General features: G+C 43.9%; 2 protein-coding genes across 5 annotated transcripts; one reads left to right on the forward strand and one right to left on the reverse strand.

The window, feature by feature from the left end:
- Positions 1–488: 488 nt before the first annotated feature.
- mrtfba (myocardin related transcription factor Ba) lies at positions 489–23131 on the forward strand. Of its 4 annotated transcripts, XR_003865789.2 has the most exons (13): positions 489–657; positions 5256–5321; positions 5422–5477; positions 5575–5812; positions 6050–6234; positions 7133–7273; positions 7567–7817; positions 10406–11510; positions 11670–11822; positions 12003–12143; positions 14876–14936; positions 15125–15715; positions 22447–23131. XR_003865789.2 is itself a non-coding variant. In XM_029685034.2 (12 exons), the coding sequence occupies exons 1-12, from the start codon at positions 504–506 to the stop codon at positions 15622–15624; spliced, it is 3051 nt and encodes a 1016-aa protein (XP_029540894.1). In that variant the 5' UTR covers positions 489–503; the 3' UTR covers positions 15625–20188. The 4 variants fall into 4 exon arrangements, 3 of the variants coding, with proteins under 3 accessions (XP_029540894.1, XP_029540897.1, XP_064858572.1); XM_029685034.2 differs by lacking the exon at positions 22447–23131 and having other exon boundaries at positions 15125–20188; XM_029685037.2 differs by lacking the exon at positions 22447–23131 and having other exon boundaries at positions 7570–7817; positions 15125–20188.
- On the reverse strand, positions 17531–22659 carry LOC115144199 (lipopolysaccharide-induced tumor necrosis factor-alpha factor homolog). The gene is made up of 4 exons (XM_029685041.2): positions 22371–22659; positions 22022–22129; positions 21720–21861; positions 17531–21261 (listed from the first exon to the last, which is right to left on the reverse strand). The coding sequence occupies exons 1-4, from the start codon at positions 22597–22599 to the stop codon at positions 21153–21155; spliced, it is 588 nt and encodes a 195-aa protein (XP_029540901.1). The 5' UTR covers positions 22600–22659; the 3' UTR covers positions 17531–21152.
- Positions 23132–25715: the final 2584 nt, after the last annotated feature.

Raw genomic sequence — 25715 nt, forward strand, 5'->3', positions numbered from 1 at the left:
GGAAGGAGCAGGATAGCTTTTTTTTTGGCAGCTTTTTTTTTTCAGTGGCCTATGGCGGTTCTAGTGTTGTCTTTCCATTCCCACGGTTTCAAACCACCATCAGTTAGGCAACTCTGGACACGATTCATTCATCTTATTGACTGAGCTTCTTTCTTATAACTGTTGCTTAAAACGGGTATTTTACACACACATCAATACCTCCTAAATGAATAATATGGTTAGAAGTCTTCCAGGTGGTTGGTTCTGTATTCCACACCACCACTCCCAGTAGGGAGTTTAGAAGAACACTCTTATCCCAGGGCATGTTGGAACATTCTTTACTAATTTATAAGTGTAAAAGTTGATTTAGCCTTTGAACATGTTCTGTTCTTTGTGTCTTGTAAAAAAACAGATGGGGGGGGAAAAGATCCTATTCTCTCTTCCCATGCAGAGATCGTGACATCACACCGGGACGGTAACTGCCCCTGCTGGTTACTAGGAAGCCCCCTGATCCCCCTGTGGAGATGGAGCCCCAGGGGCTGCCCAGAGCAGAGGGGGATTATGAGATGTTGGGTCTGCTGGTGCCCAGTCCCCAGAGTGAGGCGGTCACCCATGAGCTGGAGGAGCTGACCCTACAGCCCAGCAACAACCTGCCCCCCCTCAACGAACGCAAGAACGGTGAGTGGGGAGGAGAAACAAGCACACACTATGGTGATCGTCAAATTGATTGTCCTTTTTGGTTTTGAGTTGTGACCATCTATACTCACTGGATGGTCTCAGCTGACTCACAGTGAAAAAGACTAAATAATCAGCTTTGTAGCATGCAGGTGATCTACTCACATTGCACAGTTGTTGTTTTGGCAGCTTTATGCGTATGGCACTGATGAATGAACACATGATTACTGGTTTGAATGGGGCTTTAGAAACGCCATTCTGTTTGCCAGTTCCTAATGACAGCTTAGATGGCTTTAGGATATCAGTCAGACTGATTTTATATTGGTCACCCTACACAGGCAGTCTGTTTCTCATACATAATGATAATTTTGTTTTGCTCCGATGTGGTTGATTGGTTGCTCACTTGAGCAGTGCTATGCTTGAAAAGACCTTCTTACTCAAAGCCTGGAAGATGGAACTCCAGTGAACCTGCCATAATCATGTTTATAGTGTCTTTACAACTGTGATTGGTCTTTTAACCCTTAACACTTGTATATGGGTTAAAAATAGCAGATGTAGGTACTGATAAGTGTATAAATTGGAACCCTCCAGCTCAGTAACATGCTATATATTACGTCAAAGCTCAGGCTCTGCACTTCACAGCGTTTTATGGGTTTTGACTGCCAGCCGTCCTGAACTTGAGCACTGCACGCGACAAGAGGTTGACCCCCTCCCTCCCCCAATTGGGTAACTTTGCTATTTTTTTGGTAGTCGGAGTGAGGTAAATGGAGGACTTTATGTATTTTAAAAGATTATAATATTTACCAAAGAATGGGAGTTTTGCTGAGCAACTATGGATTTGGCTCATGTGAATTTAGTCTAAGTAATGACTATAGTTGCTCAGCAAAACCCCATTCCTTGGTAAGTACCAAATGTATTTTGACATTAAGCTTGAAATGCTGGTGAATGGTAAATTTAATGGCTGCTTCCTAGGCTTAAAGGAGAATCTCCATATTCAAAGTTTCATGTAAACCCAGATTCTGATTCATCATTAACACATCCCATGCACTTCAGACGTTGTACTGTTGGAAGTTGAATCACAGGGGAGTGGTGAAAGTGTCAAGCATGGCAGACTCCTTGGAATCCTAGTTAGAATCTCTCACCCTCTGAGCTGACCGGGACTGTGGTCACTGAGCTGACCCACAGCTTAGGAAACACTGCTTAGTGTGTGTGAGAGTGTGTGTGAGAGTCTCTCTCTCTCTCTCTCTCTGTTTCGGTGTGTGTGTTAGGGCTGGGAATTGCCAGGAACTGCAGGAATACGATATTATCACGATAGTTACACTACTGTTCAAAAGTTTGGGGTCACTTAGAGATTTCCTTGTTTTGAAAGAAAAGCAAAAAAAAATGTTTGTCCATTTTTTTAAATAACATCAAATTGATCAGAAATAGTGTAGACATTGTTAATGTTGTAAATGACTTCTAGCTGTAACCTGCTGATTTAAAAAATATATATTTTTAAATGGAATATCTACATAGGCGTACAGAGGTCCATTATCAGCAACCATCACTCCTGTGTTCCAATGCACGTTGTGTTAGCTAATCTAAGTTTATCATTTTAAAAGGCTAATTGAGCATTAGAAAACCCTTTTGCAGCATGATAGCACTGCTCAAAACTGCTGTTCTGATTTAAAGAAACAATAAAACTGGCCTTTAGACTAGTTGAGGATCTGGAGCATCAGCATTTGTGGGTTCGATTACAGGCTCAACATGGCTAGAAACAAAGAGCTTTCTACTGAAACTCGTCAGTCTATTCTTGTTCTGAGAAATGAAGGCTATTGAAGATCTGGCACAACGATGTGTACTACTCCCTTCACAGAACAGCGCAAACTGGCTCTAACCAGAATAGAAAGAGGAGTGGGAGGCCCCGGTGCACAACTGAGCAAGAGGACAAGTACATTAGTGTCTAGTTTGAGAAACAGACTCCTCACAAGTCCTCAACTGGCAGCTGGCATTAAATAGTACCCGCAAAACACCCGTCTCAACGTCAACAGTGAAAAGTCACGTTTAGTGTGTGTATTTACATCGAATGTGTCGTCGAAAATTGAATGAGACAGAATTCACGACAAGCGGTTCACAAAATGTTTTGTTAGGCTACAAAAATGGATTTTATCAAACAAAAGACCTTTCATTGTGTAACAGTGAGCATTGAGATTGCAAACAGGAAGATCGTCAAAGGTAAACTATTTATTTTATTGCAATTTGGGATTTTGTTACGCCTGTGCTGGTTGAAATAGTTTTTTTTATGGGGCTCTGTCCTCAGATAATCGCATCGTATTCTTTCGCAGTAAATACTTTTAAAAATCTGACAACGCAGTTGGATTAGCAAGATTCTAGGCTTTCGAAACATGTGAGACACTTGTGTTTTCATGAATGTTTAATATGACTATGTAGCGATCACCGTATGTTGTCGAATTTAATCCCGCTAACGGTTTCGGTGCGCAGAGGTTAAATCACCCGTTTGGCGAAGAAGGCTATGATTCAATGATAAATTAACAGGCACCGCATCGATTATATGCAACGCAGGACAAGTTAGATAACTACACATGGTCGACGATATTACTAGTTTAACTAGTGATTATGTTAAATGTGATTTGTTTTTTATAAGATACGTTTAATGCTAGCTAGCACCGTGGCTCCTTGCTGCACTCGCATAACAGGTAGTCAGCCTGCCACGCAGTTTCCTCGTGGAGTGCAATGTAATCGGCCATGATCGTGTACGAAAATGCTGATTACCGATTTGTATATGAACTTGAAATCGGCCCTAAATAATCATCCATTCCGATTAATCGGTCGACCTTTAGTCCAATCTATTGAATTTACCACAGGTGGACTCCAATTTTTTATTTTAACTAGGCAAGTCAGTTAAGAACAAATTCTTATTTTCAATGACTGCCTAGGAACAGAAGGTTAACTGCCTGTTCAGGGGCAGAACGACAGATTTGTACCTTGTCAGCTCTGGGATTTGAACTTGCAACCTTCCGGTAACTAGTCCAACGCTCTAAACACTAGGCTACCCTGCCGCCCCAATGAAGTTGTAGAAACATCGCATGATCAATGGAAACAGGATGCACCTGAGCTCAATGTGGAGTCATAGCAAAGGGTCTGAGTACATGTAAAATAGTCAATTCTGTTTTTCATTATGGGGTGTTGTGTGTAGGTTGATGAGAAAAACAACAACAATTTAATCATTTTTAGAATAAGGCTGTAATGTAACAAAATGTGAAAGTTAAGGGGTCTGAATACTTTCCGAATGCACTATATATTTTCTGTATTTTTATATTGTATTCTAGAGGGCACATTTAGAAAAGAGAGACCTAGATATCTTTGTCTACCCTGTCAAAATAGGCTAAATATTAAAATACTGTCAATGATTTCTTTGAAGTTTTTCAATAAATATTCATAGCTACTTTTTAAGTTAATACCTGCAATCAACTTGTGCATATGTTAGGAGATTGAGCAGACTGTATTCTTCAGTCCACCTGTCACATTACTTTACAGTAAGAAGCTTATCTCAGATGAGCCAGTCACATGTTTTTTGTAAATAGCACAACGGGAGAAAGCGACCTGGTGAGTCCGTAGCATTCTATGTCTATCGGCGAATCTCTGTTGTGCGGTGCACATGAGGTGATGTTACACGTGTATGCAATTCACTACTAAATGTTTGCCATCAGTTAGCCTATAATGTCTATAAAGCTCTGGATGAGTTATTTCTTCCCTGTGCTTCCTACTAGTGTTTTTCCTCCCATGCTTTTCTGAAGAGCAGCACATCATAACTTTGTTCATTTGCACAATTTCTCTCATTCACTTTCGCATGTAAATGTTCACACTCACCGAAAATAACATTTGGTAGCTATTGGCTATGCTTGTATAACTTTATGATCTGTATTTTGCTGTGTTTGCAATTTAGTTTATGTTCGTTTTCACTCGTTAGCATTTAGCTGACAGCGTCTATGTGATCTCGCTATTAATATGCTAATTTTGTTAGCTTTCTGGTACTAGAGGCCCAATGGGCTTTTCTTGTGTGCTATGCCGGTAATACCATAAATCCCGGGATGAGAGAAGGACGGTATGAAAATCTAGATACCGCCCAAGCCTAGTAATCAAGTACATTTAGGCTAGCTGATTTAGCTGTTTGAAATCATGTTTTGCCTTTTTAGCTATTTGAGATAAATCACAATTCCCCCAGATATTTGTTCCTGTACAATTTTCAAATGCTTTTGATTATTGAAATGAGTTTGTGCCGGATTTGATTAGCCTTGGCTGCAGCTAAAAAGAACAAAGAATGAAACGGTATTAAGTAATGAAATGATTGTTCAGAAAAGGGATTGAAGTGAAACCAACCAGGCTTGTTAACTAACCACTGCTGGTGGTAAAGGAAGTGAGTTGTGGTGGCCGTGGGAGTCCAAACTCTGCTGGTCTGTGTGTCTAGCGTTCTAACAGAACCACATCCTCTTGTGAAAGCCTCAGTTACTCATGATGACTTCAGACCTGCAGATGCAGGCAGTTTCTGGTTGTGTTTACTGAAGAGTCTACATTTCTCTCTCGCCCCCCTCCCCCAACAGTCCTTCAGCTGAGGCTACAGCAAAGACGCACCCGTGAGCAGCTGGTAGACCAGGGCATCATGCCTCGTGAGTATGGGCACTGCCACTTTATGTAGTCATAATTGAGTTATGTGTTCGCGTTAGAGGTGTCTGTTGAGAAGCTGACAATGTGTTTCTCCCCATGCAGCTCTAAAGAGCCCAGCGGCATTTCATGAGCAGATACGCAGCCTGGAGAGAGCCAGGGTAAGAGCTCAGCCTTGCAAATACATTCCCCAATATATTCCGTGTTCTTGTATGGACATTTCTTGAAAATGCCCTGTCCCTGTTTTCCCTTTCCCAGACTGAAAACTTCCTGAAACACAAGATCCGCAGCCGACCCGAGAGATCTGAACTGGTCAGAATGCACATCCTTAAGGAGACTGGGGCAGAGCCCTCCCTGCAGGCCACCCAGATGAAGCTGAAGAGGGCCAGGCTGGCTGACGACCTGAATGAGAAGCTGGCCCAGCGCCCCGGCCCCATGGAACTGGTAGAAAAGAACATTCTGCCTGTAGAACCCAGCGTCAAGGAGGCCATCATTGGTAAGGCCTGGTAGAGAGAAAGTGATATGGAGCCGTATCAGGAGTCTGAGTGTAGGAGTGCTGAATTAGGATCAGGTTTGTTTTTTAGATCATAATAAATACGATTAGATGGACAGCCTGAACCTGCCTAAATCACAGAATTCTGAGGCCTGTTCGTTCACCTTTACCCCTTTCTAAACTTGATGTGGACCTTTTGGTTAATGTGCTGTGTTAATGTTGAATGTGTTGGTCCCTCAGTAAACTACCCCAAAGCGCTGGACACGTACGGGTTTGATGAGGACAGCGGGGACGCCCTGTCTCCAGAGCAGCCGGCCAGCCATGAGTCCAAGGCCTCCACACCCTCCCCTGGGGAACCTCGGGCCCTAGAGGACCCCTGCCCACCACCGCTGCCCACAATCACCAACAACCACACAATCCTACAGGTAGGACATGGGAGGTTCTTTATCCACTTGAATTCCCTTTTGAAGGACAATACATATGCTTCATCATACCTAGAGTTGCAAAGATAATGTATATTACTTGAAACTTTCAGAGTTTACCAGTAAAATACTTGAATTTTGGTAGCTTTCAAGTTTTGGGGGGGAATTTTATAAGATTAATACCATTGGTGTTTTAATATCAGGGGTTCAGCATGAAATATATTGTATATTTCTTTACAGTTATTTATTTTACAATGTCAATATGTCTTTGTTATCAATGTTTTGCCACCAAACTGGTGGCAGTTGTGAAAAAAGTTAATAGTTGAAAGACTTTCAGTTAATTGAAAATGATGTTGATTTTAGATGCTTTTTTTCATTACTTAGGCTATTTTCTCTTGAACAATATGGTCTATCCACTAGAGCAGTGTTTCCCAACTCCAGTCCTCGGCTACCCTCCAAAAGTACACATTTGTTGTAGCCGTGGACAAGCACACCTGATTCAACTTGTCAATGAATCATCAAGCTCACAATGAGTTGAATCAGGTGAGTTTGTCTCGGGCTACAACAAAAATGTGTGCTGATGGGGGTACTTGAGGACTGGAGTAGGGAAACCTGGACTAGAAACTCATGGAAAATATGGACACAAATGTATAAAAAAATGAGTATGTATATGAATACATTTTATTTTTTAAAGTTAAGTATAAAGTATAAATGACCAAAGTAACTTTGGTAAATTACCAGTAGCTTTGCAACCCTAATCATATCTCACATTATTTATCTACCCCTGAATGATTGTAATAATTTAGGTAAATGTTCAGAGAAATGCAAATTATTAACAAGAAATTTAGTTATGTAAGTTATAGGCTTACAGTAATGACTGAAATCTGTTCTTCTGTCCCAGCCCTTTCCTGTTGTCACCCAGGCAACGGCAGACTTCCTCAAAGCTCTCTCCACCCAAGAGCTGCCAGTCAGTCGCCCAGCACCCGCGTCTCAGCCTATCATCACTGTCGTTCCTTCAAAGCCAGGGCCCACCCTAGTGAAAGTAAGCAGAAAGTATACTTTCTAAACATCAAACTTCACATTGAAACTAAAGCTCAGTCTTTGAACTAGCATTGAATCCAAATCACTGAATAAATAAATGTAAGTATATCTTTCTGTACTAAAATCTGGATTGTCATCTTTCAGTCATAGAAAAAAAACAGTACTTGAGTCACTTCTAAACACATATTGTCAGCCCTGTACATGTTCATTAAAACAAGTCTGTAAGGCAGACTGACTAGTTTTCAATCATGTGCATCTTCTTTATCTTGATATTTCTCTTCTCTCATCCGACAGCAGAGCCAGCCCAAACAGCCGGGAGAGAGGAATCGCAGTAAGAAGGGCAAGGACCCAAAGCCCCGGGTCAAGAAGTTAAAGTACCACCAGTATGTCCCCCCAGACCAGAAACAGGAGGCCAGCGATGCCCCCATGGACTCATCCTACGCCAAGATCCTCCACCAGCAGCAACTCTTCCTCCAGCTGCAGATCCTCAACCAACAGCAGCAGCAGCACTACAACTACCACACCATCCTCCCAGCACCCTTAAAGTAGGATATTACTGTCATATCAGGGCAAATAAATAACACTCCTGGAGTCAAATCGAAACTTCCACTTAAGTCCAATCTCCACTTTGTCAGTGGGAGACTAAGTGAAAATGTGATTTAATTTAGCATTTGCCCCAGAGGCTCAACAGACCTGAAATTCTGAGATCCGACCTGAGCGGGTCCGGGTAGGCTTGGGCGATACCCTGGTTTACAGTATAAACAGTATATTAAAACAAATACAGATGGTATGATTTTCAATACCGGGGGGTTAGCGGCACCCCCGCCTCGCTGGTGTGCGTGCTACGTCACTGCTTGTAACTTAAAGGAACATTCCACCTAAACTATATTTTGGTATGTTTCTTTAGTCCATTGTTGACATAGTCACAATGTTTTTCTTGTCAGCAATCAAGTTTTCAAGATACTGTATGTAACTTTCAAAATGCAGAAATCATCCCTGTATGAGGCATTTAGCATCATATGATGCTGTGATTTACATCATGGTGATGATTACTGTATTTTGAAAGTTACATACAATATCTTAAACTTGATTGCTGACCAGCAAAACATTTTGTGTGTATGTCTACAATGGACTAATGAAACAAACACTAAAATATAGTTTTTGGGTGGGATTCTCCTTTAAGTGAAGTATATCTATAAGAAATCTGTGTCAAATTATATCTAGCTCAGGGCTCCAGCTATGTATTTGGTTTGCTAAATTGCTAGCAAAGTTTTCTAGATTTCAAAATTAACCTTGGTTACAGCAGAGACATTCTTTCCCCTCTTGGTTCAAGATCCCGGTTGCCTAAATTGTTTTGGGCATACATTTTTTTGAAATAGCACCCCTTGTGTGCATATTGGTAATACCTTATACCCCAGTGGGGTACAAAAATGGTATGACAGTATGAAAATCTGGATGCCGCCCAACACTAGGTCCAGGTCCTAAATTCAGACTTTAGTCTCGTATCGGGGTCGGGTCTGATATAATTGTGTGTGAAGTGATTAGAACTGTGCAAGCTTGTTATTTGCGTCACCCAATTGCAACTCTATAAAATGTATAGCTCATGTCCATTTGAAACTAGTTCTGGCTGCTCACCTCACATGCCCCTGCTGCTGAGGCGAGAGAGAGAATTTGAGTAATAGGAGCCTTGGTATAGGCCAGTGGTTCCCTTCCTTTTTCACTTACTGTACCACCAACTGTATTTTGCTCTGCCCGGAGTACCCCTAAAATAACCCCCTCATGTGCATTTTACCAGTAAGCCTATGGTCTCATGAGTCCTGGTTGGGAACCACTGGCCTAGGCTACTGTTGATTGCGAAGATGGAGGCCTTTTTCTTTGAAGTAAAACTAAAGTTAGGAGAAGGAGTACGGTGAAAAGAGGCCAAGGGGGAATGTCCTCAGTGACAAGTTCTAATATTATAGTGGACAAAGATGAGAAGAACATTGGCGCGGCCAAGTGGACTGTGTGCAACTCACTATTAAGGTTTCATGTCATTTTCTAACTTTTATTTTCTGTATTTTTCATTTGTTTGATCATTATTGTTGTTTATTATTATTATTATCGGCCTATTTAAGAATCTAAACCAGCTGTTTTAAAAATAATTTACACCAGTTCACTTAAAATAATGGAAACATAAAATACCTGATTTACTTCTTATCCCTTGCACAAATAGCTTACAGCTGTGTCAGTTGATAAAATGTTTCAAGTTCATTGCAGACAGGCCACGCTTAGCCAATGTGAGGTGGACATTTATGGCTATAAAGTTTTGAATATGCTACACATAAAAATGCAACGAATAGTTTAAAAAAATGTTATAGGCAGTTAAGGACACTTAACTGTGGATTATTTGCCCAATATCACTTGTTTATTGATTGCGCGCTGGCAGCACCCAGTCGGAGGTTTCTTCCTCCCTCTCTTTCTACTCTCGGATCTGAACGGATCTCTCAGATCCAACCCAGCACGGGTCTGTTTTTCCACGGGCCTTTTCGGAACGCTTCTGACTGTACTTCGTTATTTTTTAAAATATATTTAAGCATATCGTGTCGGGTGGGAAAGACATGGATCCATTTCAGAACGAGTCCAACTATTTGGACCCGTGAAGACCTAATTTCCCCTTACTATGTTAATAACCTTTGTCATTACGTCAATCTGTCTACCTGTTGTTCAAACAAAGGTTTACACGAGAATATTATGTTAGCTGGAAAGCACCTAAAAAGCAAACCAACTGTTGTTTCCAATGGCCCGAATGACAACTGACAATTAGCTAGTTTCCAATAACAAATCCTCTATAATTATATTAATAACCTGCAGGATGTTGTTTTGGCCTTTTCTATCATTTCCCTGTTAGTGGGAGTTGATCCAAGGTCAGTTATTGTTGGAACTCTGCATTGTTCTATTGACTGATTGTGTACTAAGATGCAGGGCAGAGGAGGCTCCTAATATATATTGCTAACACATTTCCCTTCTCCCTCTCTCTCCACCCCTCTTTCCCCCACATTTCCCCTCTCCCTCCTTCGCCATATCTCACTCCACCCTCTTTACACTCCCTTTTCCTCTTGTTTCTCTCTCCATTCACCTCCCTCTCCTCCTCCAGACCTGTAGCTGAGGGTCAGAACAGCGGTGTGAGCGGCCTGCCAACCTCTATAGTGCTGTCCCTGCCTCCTGCCCCCCATGTCACTGTCCCTCCTCTCACCCCTGTCCGTCCCAACAGCCTATCCAACCGCAAGCCTGGCCACCTGCCTCCTAACCTGGAGGACATGAAGGTGGCCGAGTTGAAACTGGAGCTGAAATTGCGAAGCCTCCCTGTCTCAGGGACCAAGACTGATCTCATCGAGAGGCTGAAGCCCTACCAGGAGAGTCCCAGCACCCCGGCCCCTACCACAGTCCCAAACCCCGGCCCTAAAACCCTCCCCTCAGTTCCCATAGAGGTTGGCTCATCCCCTGCACTTCTACCTGCCCACCAGGTGGCACCAGAGAGCATGAGCGCCACAGCCCCAGTGTCCCCAATCCCCACAGACCTCGCCACCTTCAGAGACGACGGAGGGATGCCCAGGGTATCCAAGCTCCTTTGCGACCCCCAGAGGGTGAGCCACTGTCGGACAGGCGCGGGGATGTCCCACCTTGGCCTGGGTGTTGTCCCGGAGGAGAAGGACCGGCGGCTCCATGAGAAGGAACGTCAGATCGAGGAGCTGATGAGGAAGCTGGAGCAGGAGCAGATGCTGGTGGAGGAGCTCAAGATGCAGCTGGGGGTGGAGAAGAAGACCCAGCCCCTCCAGGGACCCTCAGACCCCGTCCCCATGATCCAGACCTTCAACTCAGTCAAAATGGAAGGCAGGGTCCTTCCTAACTGCTCAGCCATGATTAACTCAACCCTGGCCCCCCAGGCTCTCCCCACTGTGGTGAAAGTAGAGGATGTCATTTGTAACACCAGACCCCATTCCCAGCCCAATCCGGCCCCCAGTCTGCCCCAGTTTTTCATCAGCCACCAGGGGAGAGTGTCCCAGGTTCTAGGCCAGCCTGTTTCCCAGACCCTACTCACGGCCCAGGATGGCTCTACTCAGATCCTCCTTCCTGTCCTCCAGGCTACGTTGTCAAATCAGGCCCCAGGTCTGATGCAAGCCTCCATCTCCCAGCTGCATACCACCAAGATGGAGACAGCCTCCACTCAGCAGATAACTAATCACAACCACATTTTGCAGGTGATTTCAAGTTTCATAGATGCACATCTTAAATCAGGTTACAGACCAGTTAACAAGGCGTAAGACCCCTAGACTTAGCGACTGCAGTGATATTAGCAGGCTAGTTAATTTGTTTCTTAACACTACGGATCCTGTATTTTTACTGTGTCTTTTCTACAGACTGTTACAGTTTGTAACGGCTCTGGGATGGTGGAGAACCAGACTATGCCCGACATGCCTCCCCAGTGTTTCCTGAGCAGCTCCCCAGATAACAGGCTCTCTCCCCGTGGGGCTTCACCCAGCCACAACCTTTCCAATGGGCCTGTTAACAAGGTACGCTTTCTCTATTTATTATTTGGAAAACATACTCTATCCTAAATGTGATGCAAAATACATATTGCAAACCTACCTTTCTCTCTCAAATCCTTTCAAATCTTACATTCGGTATATGAGTTCTTATTACAGACCAGGTAGGTTGTGTTAAATGTTTTCCCCTTCTCTCAATTCCTCCAGTCCCCCTCTCCATCCCAGCCCACCTTCATCCTCCACCCCTCCTCCCTCGTTACCCAGCCCCCCAAGACCAGGGAGCCCCCTCGCTACGAGGATGCAGTTAAACAGACCCGCAACCTGCAGCAGGCCAACAACCTCACACAGGTGAACACTAGGGTTGAATGGCATTTACCAAGATTTACTGCCAAAACCACTCCCTTTTCCCGGCATAAATAACTGCGAGAAACCGGTAAATTATAATCAAATTTGTATGAACAGCATGACGTTGAATTATATGCAATGTCTACATCTGAGTTCTCTATGTCCTTCTCTCTGGTCAATGCATGATGAATCATCAACGCGTAGGTTGGGGACAGACAGCCCATCTAAGTATAGTCCTATCATCTCATCATGGTAACATTCTATTGTGACAGGTAGACCTACATTTGCTGGAGCAAAGCCTGTGCTACAGTAATATAAAGACCGAATGAGCATCTAATTTACACATCGTCATCTGTCTTTCGGGGGTCAACTTATTATTTTATTTGTATATAAGATGATTTTTTATTTTATTTTATTGCAGCTGCAGAGTTTTAAAACAGGTCTAAGGCACTGCATTTCAGTGCAAAAGGCATCAGTACAGACCCTGGTTTGATTCATGCCAGCAGCATACCACCCTGCATTCCACTGCTGGCTTGCTTCTGAAGCTAAGCAGGGTTGGTCCTGGTCGGTCCCTAGATGGGAGACCAGATGCTGCTGGAAGTGGTGTTGGAGGGCCAGTAGGAGGCACCCTTTCCTCTGGTCTAAAAATATATATCCCAATACCCCAGGGCAGTGATTGGGGACATTGCCCTGTGTAGGGTGCCGTCTTTCGGGTTGGGACGTTAAACGGGTGTCCTGACTCTCTGTGGTCACTAAAGATCCCATGGCACTTATCTTTAAGAGTAGGGGTGTTAACCCCGGTGTCCTGGCATACCATCATGGTCACTTAATCATCCCCAGTTTACAATTGGCTCATTAATCTCCCCTGTAACTATTCCCCAGGTTGTTGCTGTAAATGAGAATGTCTTCTCAGTCAACTTACCTGGTAAGGTAAAATAAAAAAGATATAAGGCTGTATCACAACCAGCCGTGATTGGGAGTCTCATAGGGTGGCGCACAATTCGCCCAGCATTATACGGGTTATGGTTTGGACGGGGTAGGCCGTCATTGTAAATAAGAATTTGTTCTTAACTGACTTGCCTAGTTCAATAAAGGTTAAATAAAAAAATTAAATAGAAATATTATTGCCTTAAGTCAGTGCACATGCGAACACTCTCTTGCAGTCTTTATCTCTCCAACTCTATTCAAATTGCATCCAAAATAGATCATCCTGTTCAAGATTGATATATAGATATCCTAGCCTACCTCGTTCAGGTTTTATTTTTATTTAACTAGGCAAGTCGGTTAAGAACGCATTCTTAATTACAATGACGGCCTACCAAAAGGCCTCCTGCGGAAATACAAATATAGGACAAAACACACATCACTACATAGAGAGAGACCTAAGACAACACAACATGGCGGCAGCAGCACAACATGGTTACAGCACAAAACAGGGTACAAACATCATTGGGCACAGACATCAGCACAAAGGGCAAGAAGGTAGAGACAACAATACATCATGCAAGCAGCCACAACCGTCAGTAAGAGTGTCCATGACTGAGTCTATGAATGAGATTGAGATCAAACTGTCCAGTTTGAGTGTTTGTTGCAGCTCGCTCCAGTCGCGAACTGAAAAGACGAGCGACCCAGGGGTTTGTGTTTTGGGGACCTATCAACTGACCAGAACGGGTGTTGTATGTGGAGGATGAGGGCTGCAGTAGATATCTCAGATAGGGGGGAGTTAAGCCTAAGAGGGTTTTATAAATAAGCAAAGAACCAGTGGGTCTTGTGACGGGTATACAGACCTGACCAGTTTACAGAGGAGTATAGAGTGCAGTCATGTGTCCTATAAGGAGCATTGGTGGCAAATCTGATGGCCGAATGGGAAAGAACATTAGCCGCACGAGAGCACCCTTACCTACCGATCTAGAAATTATTTCTCCGTAATCTAGCATGGGTAGGATGGTCATCTGAATCCGGGTTAGTTTGGCAGCTAGGTTGAAAGAGGAGTGATTACGATTCTAGACTTGGTTAACTTTAGCCTGCAGCTTTGATATGTGCTGAGAGGACAGTGTACCGTCTATCTATACTCCCAAGTACTTGTATGAGGTGACTACCTCAAGCTCTACTACCTTTATCGTGGTTTGAACGAGGTGTGTAATTTCAGTCCATATAATACAATACAGTAATAGTCTACACTCAAAAAGATTTGCCTACCGGAGCTAGTTTAATTTATTTACCCAAGAGAGCATATAGCTAGCAACATCTGTCCTTTTATGTTTTTCTGTCATGCGTAATGTGGAGTAGCCTATATCATAAAGGCTATGTATTGAATAACGGCACAATCATTTGAGTTTTTGGGGCTTGGGCTCATTAAATGTCTTTTTAATGTAGGGCTCATAAAATGTATTTAATCAGGCTCCGGTTCCATCAGGTTTGAATTTTCAATCAAAGCTCTAATCAAATCCAGACAGGCCTATTTATGTTTTATAACGCTTTTGAATGACACTTCTGGTTTTGGCGGAAAATATCGGGTTACATGGGAGAAAAGTGATTTATTCTCTGGATGAAACATTTAGTAAAATACTGGGAAAATATTCAACCCCAGTTGAACACACACGCTCGTACAGTAAGACAGACACACAAACACATTCACAAATGTATGATGTGCGCTCTGTAATGCAATTGGTCACACCCAAGAGTCATGTTATTGGTCGTGCATCTCCACCCCCTTACCTTATTGGCTCTCTCAGGTTTCCACGGCAACCAGCCAGCAGATGGACGACCTGTTTGACATCCTGATTCAGAGTGGAGGTGAGAACTTACAGCATGAAGAAACATTTACACCTTTAGCTCCTTGTCCTAACCCTGAAGCGACTAAGTTACAGCCATCTGGTCTTTTCAAACAGTGATAAGGTTGGCGTTTCTTTTAGACTTCAGCCTGTGTTACAATACAGGTAAATAATCTTTGCTATCCTATTCCTGTCTCTTTTCTCCTCCAGAGATCACTCCATTCATCCAGCAGGACCTGCCTTCTCTAAGCACTAAGACTGTCCCTGTCACAGCCAACATCACTACCCTCCCTGTCAACACCGCCCTGTTCAGAACCCCTCCACAGATCCAGGTTGCTCCCCCTCCCACCCCTCCCTTCAACCCCCTGCCCCTCCCCAGCCTATCCTCCGACAACCAGCTGGAGGCCTTCCTGGAGGGGACTCTGAACAACCTGTCCCCAACCACGGATCCCCGCACCCTGGGTCTGATCGAGGAGTTGCAGTCCCAGCTCCTGGATCAACCCTACTCCCCAATGGACACCTCAGAGCTGTCCTTCTGCGACTCCACGTCTCCCCCTTCCTCCCTCAACATGGGCTTGTCCGACACAGTCCTGGACAACATGGAGTGGCTGGATCTAACCATGCCGTCCGACCCCGCGGGGGGGCTCACACCCCTGGGGATTCCTTCAGACTTCCTGGATACACACGACCTGCAGCTGCACTGGGACTGAGGGAGAAGGGGATGATGGATGGAGTGAGGAAGGAAGGAAGAGGAGGAGTGGTGTAGGGATAGATGGACTCAATGTAACAAATGCAGACTTGGTAAGTGAGGTTAGTCCTCCTTGTGTATTTAAAACATTTAAAAAAATAATAATGTTTTGCCATATAATAAGATTAGCCAGCTGGTGATCGGGGCAGTGGATATTTAATAGGAGTACTGGGACCAGAGCCAAATGAACAAGGAGGCGGACGGTATGTAAATATCCTGTAAATGTTAGCTGTTCCCTCAGCCCTGCTGGAGTTTTTATTGAATTGGGCAAAGCTTTCACTATACGACACCTGGCAGTCAGCCTTACGCTGTTCAGCTTTCCTTGCGGTGAACACGTGCATGTGTTAACTTTGCATGCGTTTCACATTGGTCATGCTACAGGGTCTGGATCTACAGCCATTGCTCTGTGGAAGCATGCTGCTGTGCCATACAGTCAGTCTGAGAATGTGGTTTGTTTATTACAGATCTGCTGTGCACAAGCCACGACAAACAGCGTAACTGACCCAAGTAAAACTGACAAGAGTACAAGGCTGTTTTACACTGGTCTTTTTTTTTTGCGACATACCTATATTTGGTATTGCGACATACCTATATTTGGTATTGCGACATACCTATATTTGGTATTGCGACATAGCTACATATTGTTTTGGATGAGACTGTTTTTTCCTGAACAAAACAGACACTATGGTCAGTTGGACTATTTAAGCAACTGAACTGACACTGAGAACAAAGACTCACTCCTATTGGATGAGGAGGAGTGGACTCCTCCCACTCTGAGCTATGCACTAAGGAGGCGGGCCTTACACCTGCACCTCACACAAGGAAATCTGAATCACAGATAAAGATTTTAATGAACCGTTTATTGAAAAAAATGTCGATCCACGTGTTGGTTATCTTTTGTGTACTTTCAATTCAAGGATTCCAAGTTGATCCATCTGAAAGAAAGTGGAGACTACATTGTTGGCAGCTTTATCTTCTGAAAGACAACTGACGTATCAGTGGCAAGGGAACAATTATGCTATCACACAGGTACACTACATAGAGGTTAATGTGTATATACTTACTGTATGCTAGCCTGGTCCCAAGGCTGTTTGTGCTCTTGCCAACTCCATTGCTTATTGCCAAGCATGTTTGACATGACAATGAGTGACAAGAAGTTGGCATGATAGTCTGAGTGCCAGTTGTTTTGTCAGACCTGTTGTTAAACTGCTACAAGTGTTTGTGACCTGTTTTAATGTGGCTGCATGACCTCTGGCAGAAAGAGGTGCTATACTGTAATCTTCTCTGTCTGTCCTGAAATCTGTCTGTCAAATCTCTGCATTTGTCTCAGTCTCTCACTGTGTGTCTGTGGTTCTGTCTGAGAAATCATGCATGATGTCTGTGTCTGCGTGTGTGTCTGCATGTGTGTCTGTGTGTGCCCTTTCTGTGTGTCTGTGTGTGCCCTTTCTGTGTGTCTGTGTGTGCCCTTTCTGTGTGTCTCTGTGTGCCCTTTCTGTGTGTCTCTGTGTTGTTGAACGTTTTAAACAATGTCTGATATCGGGCTATATTTGTCTCTGTCACTGAGTTGGCTGCAACTCACTTGAGTCGTCTTTATTTTTATGAAGTTGGACGTTCATAAGACAAATTAACAACTTTTATAGGCTGAGTTTTAAAAAGGTTTGTCTCACAGAACAGCTTTGTATGACTGTTTCCTCTGTCCTGTTTGGTTTGTGTTATGTGGTAAAACGCACAGTAAACACCCACAGTGGTGTGACCAACAGAGTTAAACTAAAAGGGATAACATTAAGCTTCTGGTATTAGCTACCATTTTGTGGCTGAATTTGATGATTGTGTTTATGCGTATAATACTTTTTTTTTTAAAATTTGCGTTGTGTAGTTCTACCTGGCATATCATGTCAAACGACTTTAGTAGTATTCAGCATCTCAATCCAAATATTATTCTGAACAATATTGTATAGAACTAATACGGTTGTACTGTATAGCACTTTGGAATATCATGGCTTTATTTTGATGTTTGAACAATCATTCTTATCCAACAAGTCAAACACTAAGGATAACATATAGGCAGGTAATAATGCCAAATACTGTACACACTGTCTGTTACCATTAGGAACCAGATGCTTGTAACTGTGGTTTAGGGCTATCAAGGAATTATTTGTTTTTCAATTGTTGCCTAATAAGGCAGTGAAACATTGGTGAAAATCTATTGTTGCCACTTTTTTAAAATTGTATTTATCACATTTTTCTGTTCTAAAATCAATAGCTTTTTCTGTATATATGCAAGAGGAAGATTACTGTAAATGTTTTTTTTTACCACCCATACCAGAAATATATGGCCAAATGCATCTATATACATGGGTATGCTGTAAAATATGACAGTTGGATTCTAAATCATTTAGATTCTGAATCATGTCAAACCTGTGTACTACTACTGTTAATAGGATGTTAGTGAAGCAATAAGGCTATAGCCTTACACTTACAGCACTGGTTCATTTGTGTTGTCGCTATCTCATAACAAGATGTCATCGTGTTGATCATTGCAAGCGGATATTGATTGATTTCGGCCTTACCTAATTCTGTGTCTTCTGTGTGGTACTGTCTCCCGTTCAACCCTGGTTCTTTGTCTGAAATGTAACTACACTGAACAAAAGTGTAAACGCAACATTTTCAAAGATTTTAGTTCATATAAGGAAATCAGTCAATTGAAATACATTCATTAGGCCCTAATCTATGGATTTTACATGACTGGGAATACAGATGTGTGTCTGTTGGTCACAGATACCTTAAAAGGTAGGGGTGTGGATCAGAAAACCAGTCAGTATCTGGTGTGACCACCATTTTCCTCAGGCAGTGTGACACATCTCCTTCACATAGAGTTGATCAGGCTGTTGATTGTGGCATGTTGTCCCACTCCTCTGGATATTGGTGGGAACTGGAACATGCTGTCATACACATCGATCCATAGCATCCCAAAAATGCTCAATGGGTGACCTGTCTGAGTATGCAGGTCATGGAGAAATTGGGACATTTCCAGTTTCCAGAAATTCTATACAGATCTTTCTGACAGGGGCTGTGTATTTTCATGCTGAAACATGAGGTGATGATAGCGGATGAATGGCACGACAATGAGCCGCGGGATCTCTGTGCATTCAAATTGCAATCAATAAAATGCAATTGTGTTTGTTGTCCATAGCTTATGCCTGCCCATACCATAACCCCACCGCCACCATGGGGCACTCTGTTCACAACGTTGACATCAGAAAACCTCTCACCCACACATCGGCCATCTACCCGGTACAGTTGAAACCGTGATTCAACCATGATTAGCACCAGTGGGAATCGAGGGTGTGCCTTTGCCCACTGCAGTCTTTTACGACGCCCAAACTGCAGTCAGGTCAAGACTCTGAGGGCCACGAGCACGCTGATGAGCTTTCCTGAGACCATTTATGACCTTTTGTTCAGAAATTATTCGGTTGTTCAGACCCGCAATTTCTTCAGCTGTCCGGTTGGCTGGTCTCAGATGGTTACGCAGGTGAAGAAGCCGGATGTGGAGGTCCTGGGCTGGCGTGGTTACACCTGGTCTAACCGGATGTGGAGGTCCTGGGCTGGCGTGGTTACACCTGGTCTAACCGGATGTGGAGGTCCTGGGCTTGCGTGGTTACACCTGGTCTAACCGGATGTGGAGGTCCTGGGCTGGCGTGGTTACACCTGGTCTAACCGGATGTGGAGGTCCTGGGCTGGCGTGGTTACACCTGGTCTAACCGGATGTGGAGGTCCTGGGCTGGCGTGGTTACACCTGGTCTAACCGGATGTGGAGGTCCTGGGCTGGCGTGGTTACACCTGGTCTAACCGGATGTGGAGGTCCTGGGCTGGCGTGGTTACACCTGGTCTAACCGGATGTGGAGGTCCTGGGCTGGCGTGGTTACACCTGGTCTGTGCTTGTGAGGCTGGTTGCCAAATTCTCTAAAACGACGTTTAGGCTGCTTATGGTAGAGAAATGAACGTTCCATTCTCTGACAACCACCCTGGTGGACATTCCAGCAGTCAGCATGCCAATTGCACGCTCCCTTTTATTGTCCCCAGCACAAGATGCACCTTAGTAATGATCATGCTGTTTAATCAGCTTCTTGATATGCCACACCTGTCAGGTGGATGGATTATTTTAGCAAAGGAGAAATGCTCACTAACACAACATTTGAAAGAGGAAAGCTTTTTGTGGGTATGGAATATTTCTGGGATATTTTATTTCAGCTCATGAAACATGGGACCAACATTTTATATGTTGTGTTTTATATTTTTGTTCAGTGTACTAAGACCCCCCCACACACACACACACACACACACAGACGCGTGCACTGTCAAGTCTGTCATCTGTACACCATACATACATTTTGCACATTGTGTACACACTTGTCATGCATATTTTTATACATGTGTAGCACATCCATTATCTATTTTGTAAATAATATGAAAACATATATGTACTGAATGCCTTTTGTGTCAATAAAATGTGGTGCATTGTGAAAGTCTCTCCTAACATCTGCGGCTGGAGGCCAGCGCTCACGTGAGGTTTTGTCCTGGGCTGCTGAGATTATTGTTAAAGTAAAGTTCTACTGTGAATATCTTTTGAAATTATGTTAAGCTGTCAAAAACAAACACAGCATCATACTCCGTTGTATAATTGTACTATATAAAAGTAGTAAGCATTTTGAGGCATTATTAGATTTGATGTTCTGTAGTTCCACAAGATTAAACAAAACACTTGAAAGGAAAATAGAAAATGACAGTTCACAACATTTGCCAGGTTAATTCACTTACGTTGACCTTTGTCACTGTAAAGAAAGAGGGAAGTAGAATATACAGGCTATTGTTGCTTGCTGGTAAATGTTTGTCTTCATTTTCATAAATCCTAGGTGGTTGTGTGGTAAATGGCTTACTGTCAATGCATCACCTGCTTTCCCTTTGACATTTGCATGACCAATGCGTTGATTAGGCTTCAATGATCATGTTCTCATACGGTCTCTGGTAGAAACATTTTCTCTCAGAATATACAAACATATGTTCTACAGATAATGAAGCAAGGAACGCTATATTCTTTCAGTATGTGTTATTCCAGTCCATAATTTTGGTCAGAAAGTCTTCTCAGGTTCTGTTGGATTCTGCACCGTTGATAGAACCAAATGCTGTCACAGCTGGACACTGCTTGAGATTCATAGTGCTTTTTTAGGATCATCCTCCCAACTTTTTCAAGAAAGAAATTATCACCCCAACAACAGTCAATCTCCATCCACTCAAACTGTGATCATAACACAGTACTGTACAGCATCTGCCACCAGGTGTCATTAGAGCTGTCCAGTCTCTCGCCTTCTAATGTCCCACAGTTCAGAGGGCATAACGCCCATCCAACCACTCCATTCAATGTCCCTCTCCATCCAATACCAAATAAACAGTAGCCAGTGATATGGTATCTGTAGAAGTACCATTCTGTCTTCACATCCGTTCTGCGGTGTAGATGTCGCTGTGACACTCAGGGCATCGATGTCTGACGTCCTTTAGGTTGTCCAAGCAGAAGGGGATGAGACAGCACCCAGCCACACACCTGGCAGAGGGGGTTTATACAGTATTATGAACTGGGTGGTTTGAGGTCTGAATGCTGATTGGCTGAAAGCCATGGTATATCAGACCTTATACCACGGGTATGACAAAACATGTATTTTTACTGTTCTAATTATGTTGGTAAACAGTTTATAATAGCAATAAGGCATCTCGGGGTGGTGCAATATACCACGGCTAAGGGCTGTATCCATTTACTCTGCATCTTTGTGCATAAGAACAGCCCTTAGCACTGGTATATTGGCCATATACCACAACCCCCCCAGGCCTTATTGCTTAATTAAGACAGACTAAAGTAAGAGCACATCTGGTTTCTGCTTATCTGGTTGTAGGATAAAGTTGCCCCTAGACTTTGATCTAAGGTCGGATGTTTTAGAGGAGTGTTGACCTAAATCATCACTCCTCTGTGACGTTTGATACCAGAACTTGTCTGACAGGACTCACCCTAACATGCTGGACACAAGGCATAGCATCCAGGCTGCCCCTCCTATTTTGCGATACGTTTCCGTGGTGATGACCTGCTCGCAGATAGGGCATTGGACGATCGCTGGGTCACTATTGAGCTTCTCCACCTCCACTATGTCCTCTGGAGGAGAGGAGAAAACAGGCATTGTCGTTGCCATCTATGCTCACCTGGACATACTGTAGATGGAGAAATTACAAGCACTGTAGAGCTTATGTCAGAGCTTGTCTCATGTATCTACTCTACCTAATTGTTCATCCTACCAATGCTCACACACACATACCTGGCGCAGCAGGAGGTGTAGTCTGTGTGTACTGTTTCATGTTCTCTGGTGTGTTACTCGGTAGGACATACACTCCTTGATAGGGGGCAATGAGTTCCTCTGTATAGTCTACAACAACAACAAAAGTGTGCTCAGTGATGAGGAAATAAAGTTATGAAACATCCTATTGACATCTATTCAAACATGAATGGAAAGCATAAATCAATAGTTCGTTTTTACAGACAGGACAAAGATCTCTGCTGCACTTTAGGCTCAAGCAAACAATCAAGCTTAAAATATCTAAGATAAGGCAGCTTGTTTCAAAATGTATTTGCTGTGTACAGGACTAGTATAGTGAGCAGGTGTCTACCTGACAGTGGTTTGTGATCCGGTCCAATGTTGTTGTCTGTCTGTATCTGTAGTAACGCCTGTTCTCTTTCCACCAGATCATGTAGCTCCTGTTCTATGGCCTCCAGCTCTGTAGGCTCGGACTCCTCTGGGAAAGAGACTGTAGGGGACAGAGCTGGGCGACGGAGGGAGACAGAGGAAGATGTGGTTGAAAAGCTTTGGGATAGCTTCAGAACACAAGAAACCAACATTGCTTTTCAGTTCCTCAATAAGTAGGGGAGACCGGGGTTGGTTGTCTCCCTGGGTTGGTGTTCACAGTGCTAGTTACTCACAATCTAAATGGCACTCATTTATATTTCAACCTGGACTCGGGTACACAACATAGTAAATGTCTGGGACACTCCAATTAGTCTATTTCATGTTTCGTATTAATTACGTGGATGTCCATCCATTTTGTATATGTTACGAATTAATTAATTTGTGCAACATGTTAAGAATTGCAATTCCTACAATATGTTACACATTTGCTAAACCTATGTTATGAATTCCAATATGTTGTTGCTAATGTTAGCGAGGTGGCTAACGTTAGTTAGGCTAGGGGTTAAGGTTAGGGGAAGGGTTAGCTTATATGTGAAGTTGCAAATTAGCTAAAGCTGTCCGTGATGAGATTCAAACACGCAACCTTTGGGTTGCTAGATGTTCCAACCAACCACCCTACTTTAATATTTGCCTAAAGTACCTTGTGTCTTATGTAACCAAACAAAATATAACATATCATACTAATTTGATTGCCCCGGATTGATGTTTACTATGTTACGTCTAGTCTATGAGACCAGGCCGGCTATTTTGAAATTGAATGTGTGAATTTCTTTGAAAGAACTAATCCACTTGGTCAATTCATGTCAGCATGAAGTGAGGAGAATGTATGTGTTTCTCATAGGTTAAAGTAATGTGTGCGTGTGTGCCACCTACACACAGTACACTATATATACAAAGTATGTGTACACCCCTTCAAATGAGTGGATAAGCCATACCCGTTGCTGACAGGCATATAAAATCGAGCACACAGCCATGCAATCTTCATAGACAAACATTGGCAGTATAATGGTCTTACTGAAGAGCTCAGTGACTTTCAACGTGGCACCATCATAGGATGCCACCTTTCCAAGTCAGTTTGTCAAATTTCTGCCCTGCTAGAGCTGCCCCGGTCAACTGTAAGTGCTGTTATTGTGAAAACATGGAAACGTCTAGGAGCAACAACGGCTAAGCCGCGAAGTGGTAGGCCACACAAGCTCACAGAACGGGACCGCCGTGTGATGAAGCGCTTGGCGCATAGCAATCGCCTGTCCTCGGATGTAACAATCACTACCGAGTTCGAAACTGCCTCTGGAAGCAGTATCGGTGCAAGAACTGTTCATTGGGAGCTTCATGAAATGGGTTTCCATGGCCGAGCAGCCGCACACAAAGGTAAGATCACCATGCGCAATGCCAAGCGTCAGCTGGAGAGGTGTATAGCTCGCTGCCATTGGACTCTGGAGCAGTGGAAATACATTCTCTGGGGTGAAGAATCACGCTTCTCCATCTGACAAATGAATCTGGGTTTGGTGGATAGCAGAGAACGCTACCTGCCCCAATGCATAGTGCCAACTGTAAAGTTTGGTGGAGGAGGAATAATGGTCTGGGGCTGTTTTTCATGGTTTGGTCTAGGTTCCTTAGTTCCAGTGAAGGGAAATCTTAACGCTACAACATACAATGACATTCTAGGCAATTCTGTGCTTCCAACGTTGTGGCAACAATTTGGGGAAAGCCCTTTCCTGTTTCAGCATTACAATGCCCCCGTGCACAAAGCGAGGTCCATACAGAAATGGTTCGTCGAGATCGGTATGGAAGAACTTGACTAGCCTGCACAGAGCCCTGTCCTCAAACCAATCGAACACCTTTGGGATGAATTGGAACACTGACTGTGAGCCAGGCCTAATCGCCCAACATCAGTGCCCGACCTAATTAATGCTCTTGTGGCTGAATGGTAGCAAGTCTCCGCAGCGATGTTCCAACATCTAGTGGAAAGCCTTCCCAGAAGAGTGGAGGCTGTTATAGCACCAAAGGGGGACCAACTCCATATTAATGCCCATGATTTTGGAATGAGATGTTCGACAAGCAGGTGCTCACATGCTTTTGGTTTTGTGTGTGTGTGTATACACTGCTCAAACAAATTAAGGGAACACTTAAACAACATAATGTAACTCCAAGTCAATCACACTTCTGTGAAATCAAACTGTCCACTTAGGAAGCAACACTGATTGACAATAAATTTCACATGCTGTTGTGCAAATGGAATAGACAACAGGTGGAAATTATAGGCATTTAGCAAGACGCCCCCAATAAAGGAGTGGTTCTGCAGGTGGGGACCACAGACCACTTCTCAGTTCCTATGCTTCCTGGCGGATGTTTTGGTCACTTTTGAATGCTGGCTGTGCTTTCACTCTAGTGGTAGCATGAGACCGAGTCTACAACCCACACAGGTGGCTCAGGTAGTGCAGCTCATCCAGGATGGAACATCAATGCGAGATGTGGCAAGAAGGTATGCTGTGTCTGTCAGCGTAGTGTCCAGAGCATGGAGGCGCTACCAGGAGACGGGCCAGTATATCAGGAGACGTGGAGGAGGCCGTAGGAGGGCAACAACCCAGCAGCAGGATCGCTACCTCCGCCTTTGTGCAAGGAGGAGCACTGCCAGAGCCCTGCAAAATGACCTCCAGCAGGCCACAAATGTGCATGTGTCTGTTCAAACGGTCAGGAACAGACTCCATGAGGGTGGTATGAGGCCCCGGCGTCCACAGGTGGGGGTTGTGCTTACAGCCCAACACCGTGCAGGACGTTTAGCATTTGCCAGAGAACACCAAGATTGGCAAATTCGCCACTGGCGCCCTGTGCTCTTCACAGATGAAAGCAGGTTCACACTGAGCACATGTGACAGACGTGACAGTCTGGAGACGCCGTGGAGAACGTTCTGCTGCCTGCAACATCCTCCAGCATGACCGGTTTGGCGGTGGGTCAATCATGGTGTGGGGTGGCATTTCTTTGGGGGGCAGCACAGCCCTCCATGTGCTCGCCAGAGGTAGCCTGACTGCCATTAGGTTCTGAGATGAGATCCTCAGACCCCTTGTGAGACCATATGCTGGTGTGGTTGGCCCTGGGTTCCTCCTAATGCAAGACAATGCTAGACCTCATGTGGCTGGAGTGTGTCAGCAGTTCCTGCAAGAGGAAGTCATTGATGCTATGGACTGGCCCGCCCGTTCCCCAGACCTGAATCCAATTGAGCACATCTGGGACATCATGTCTCGCTCCACAGACTGTCCAGGAGTTGGAG

The sequence above is a fragment of the Oncorhynchus nerka genome, linkage group LG16, assembly GCF_034236695.1.
Source record: "Oncorhynchus nerka isolate Pitt River linkage group LG16, Oner_Uvic_2.0, whole genome shotgun sequence".
NCBI classification, from domain to species: domain Eukaryota; kingdom Metazoa; phylum Chordata; class Actinopteri; order Salmoniformes; family Salmonidae; genus Oncorhynchus; species Oncorhynchus nerka.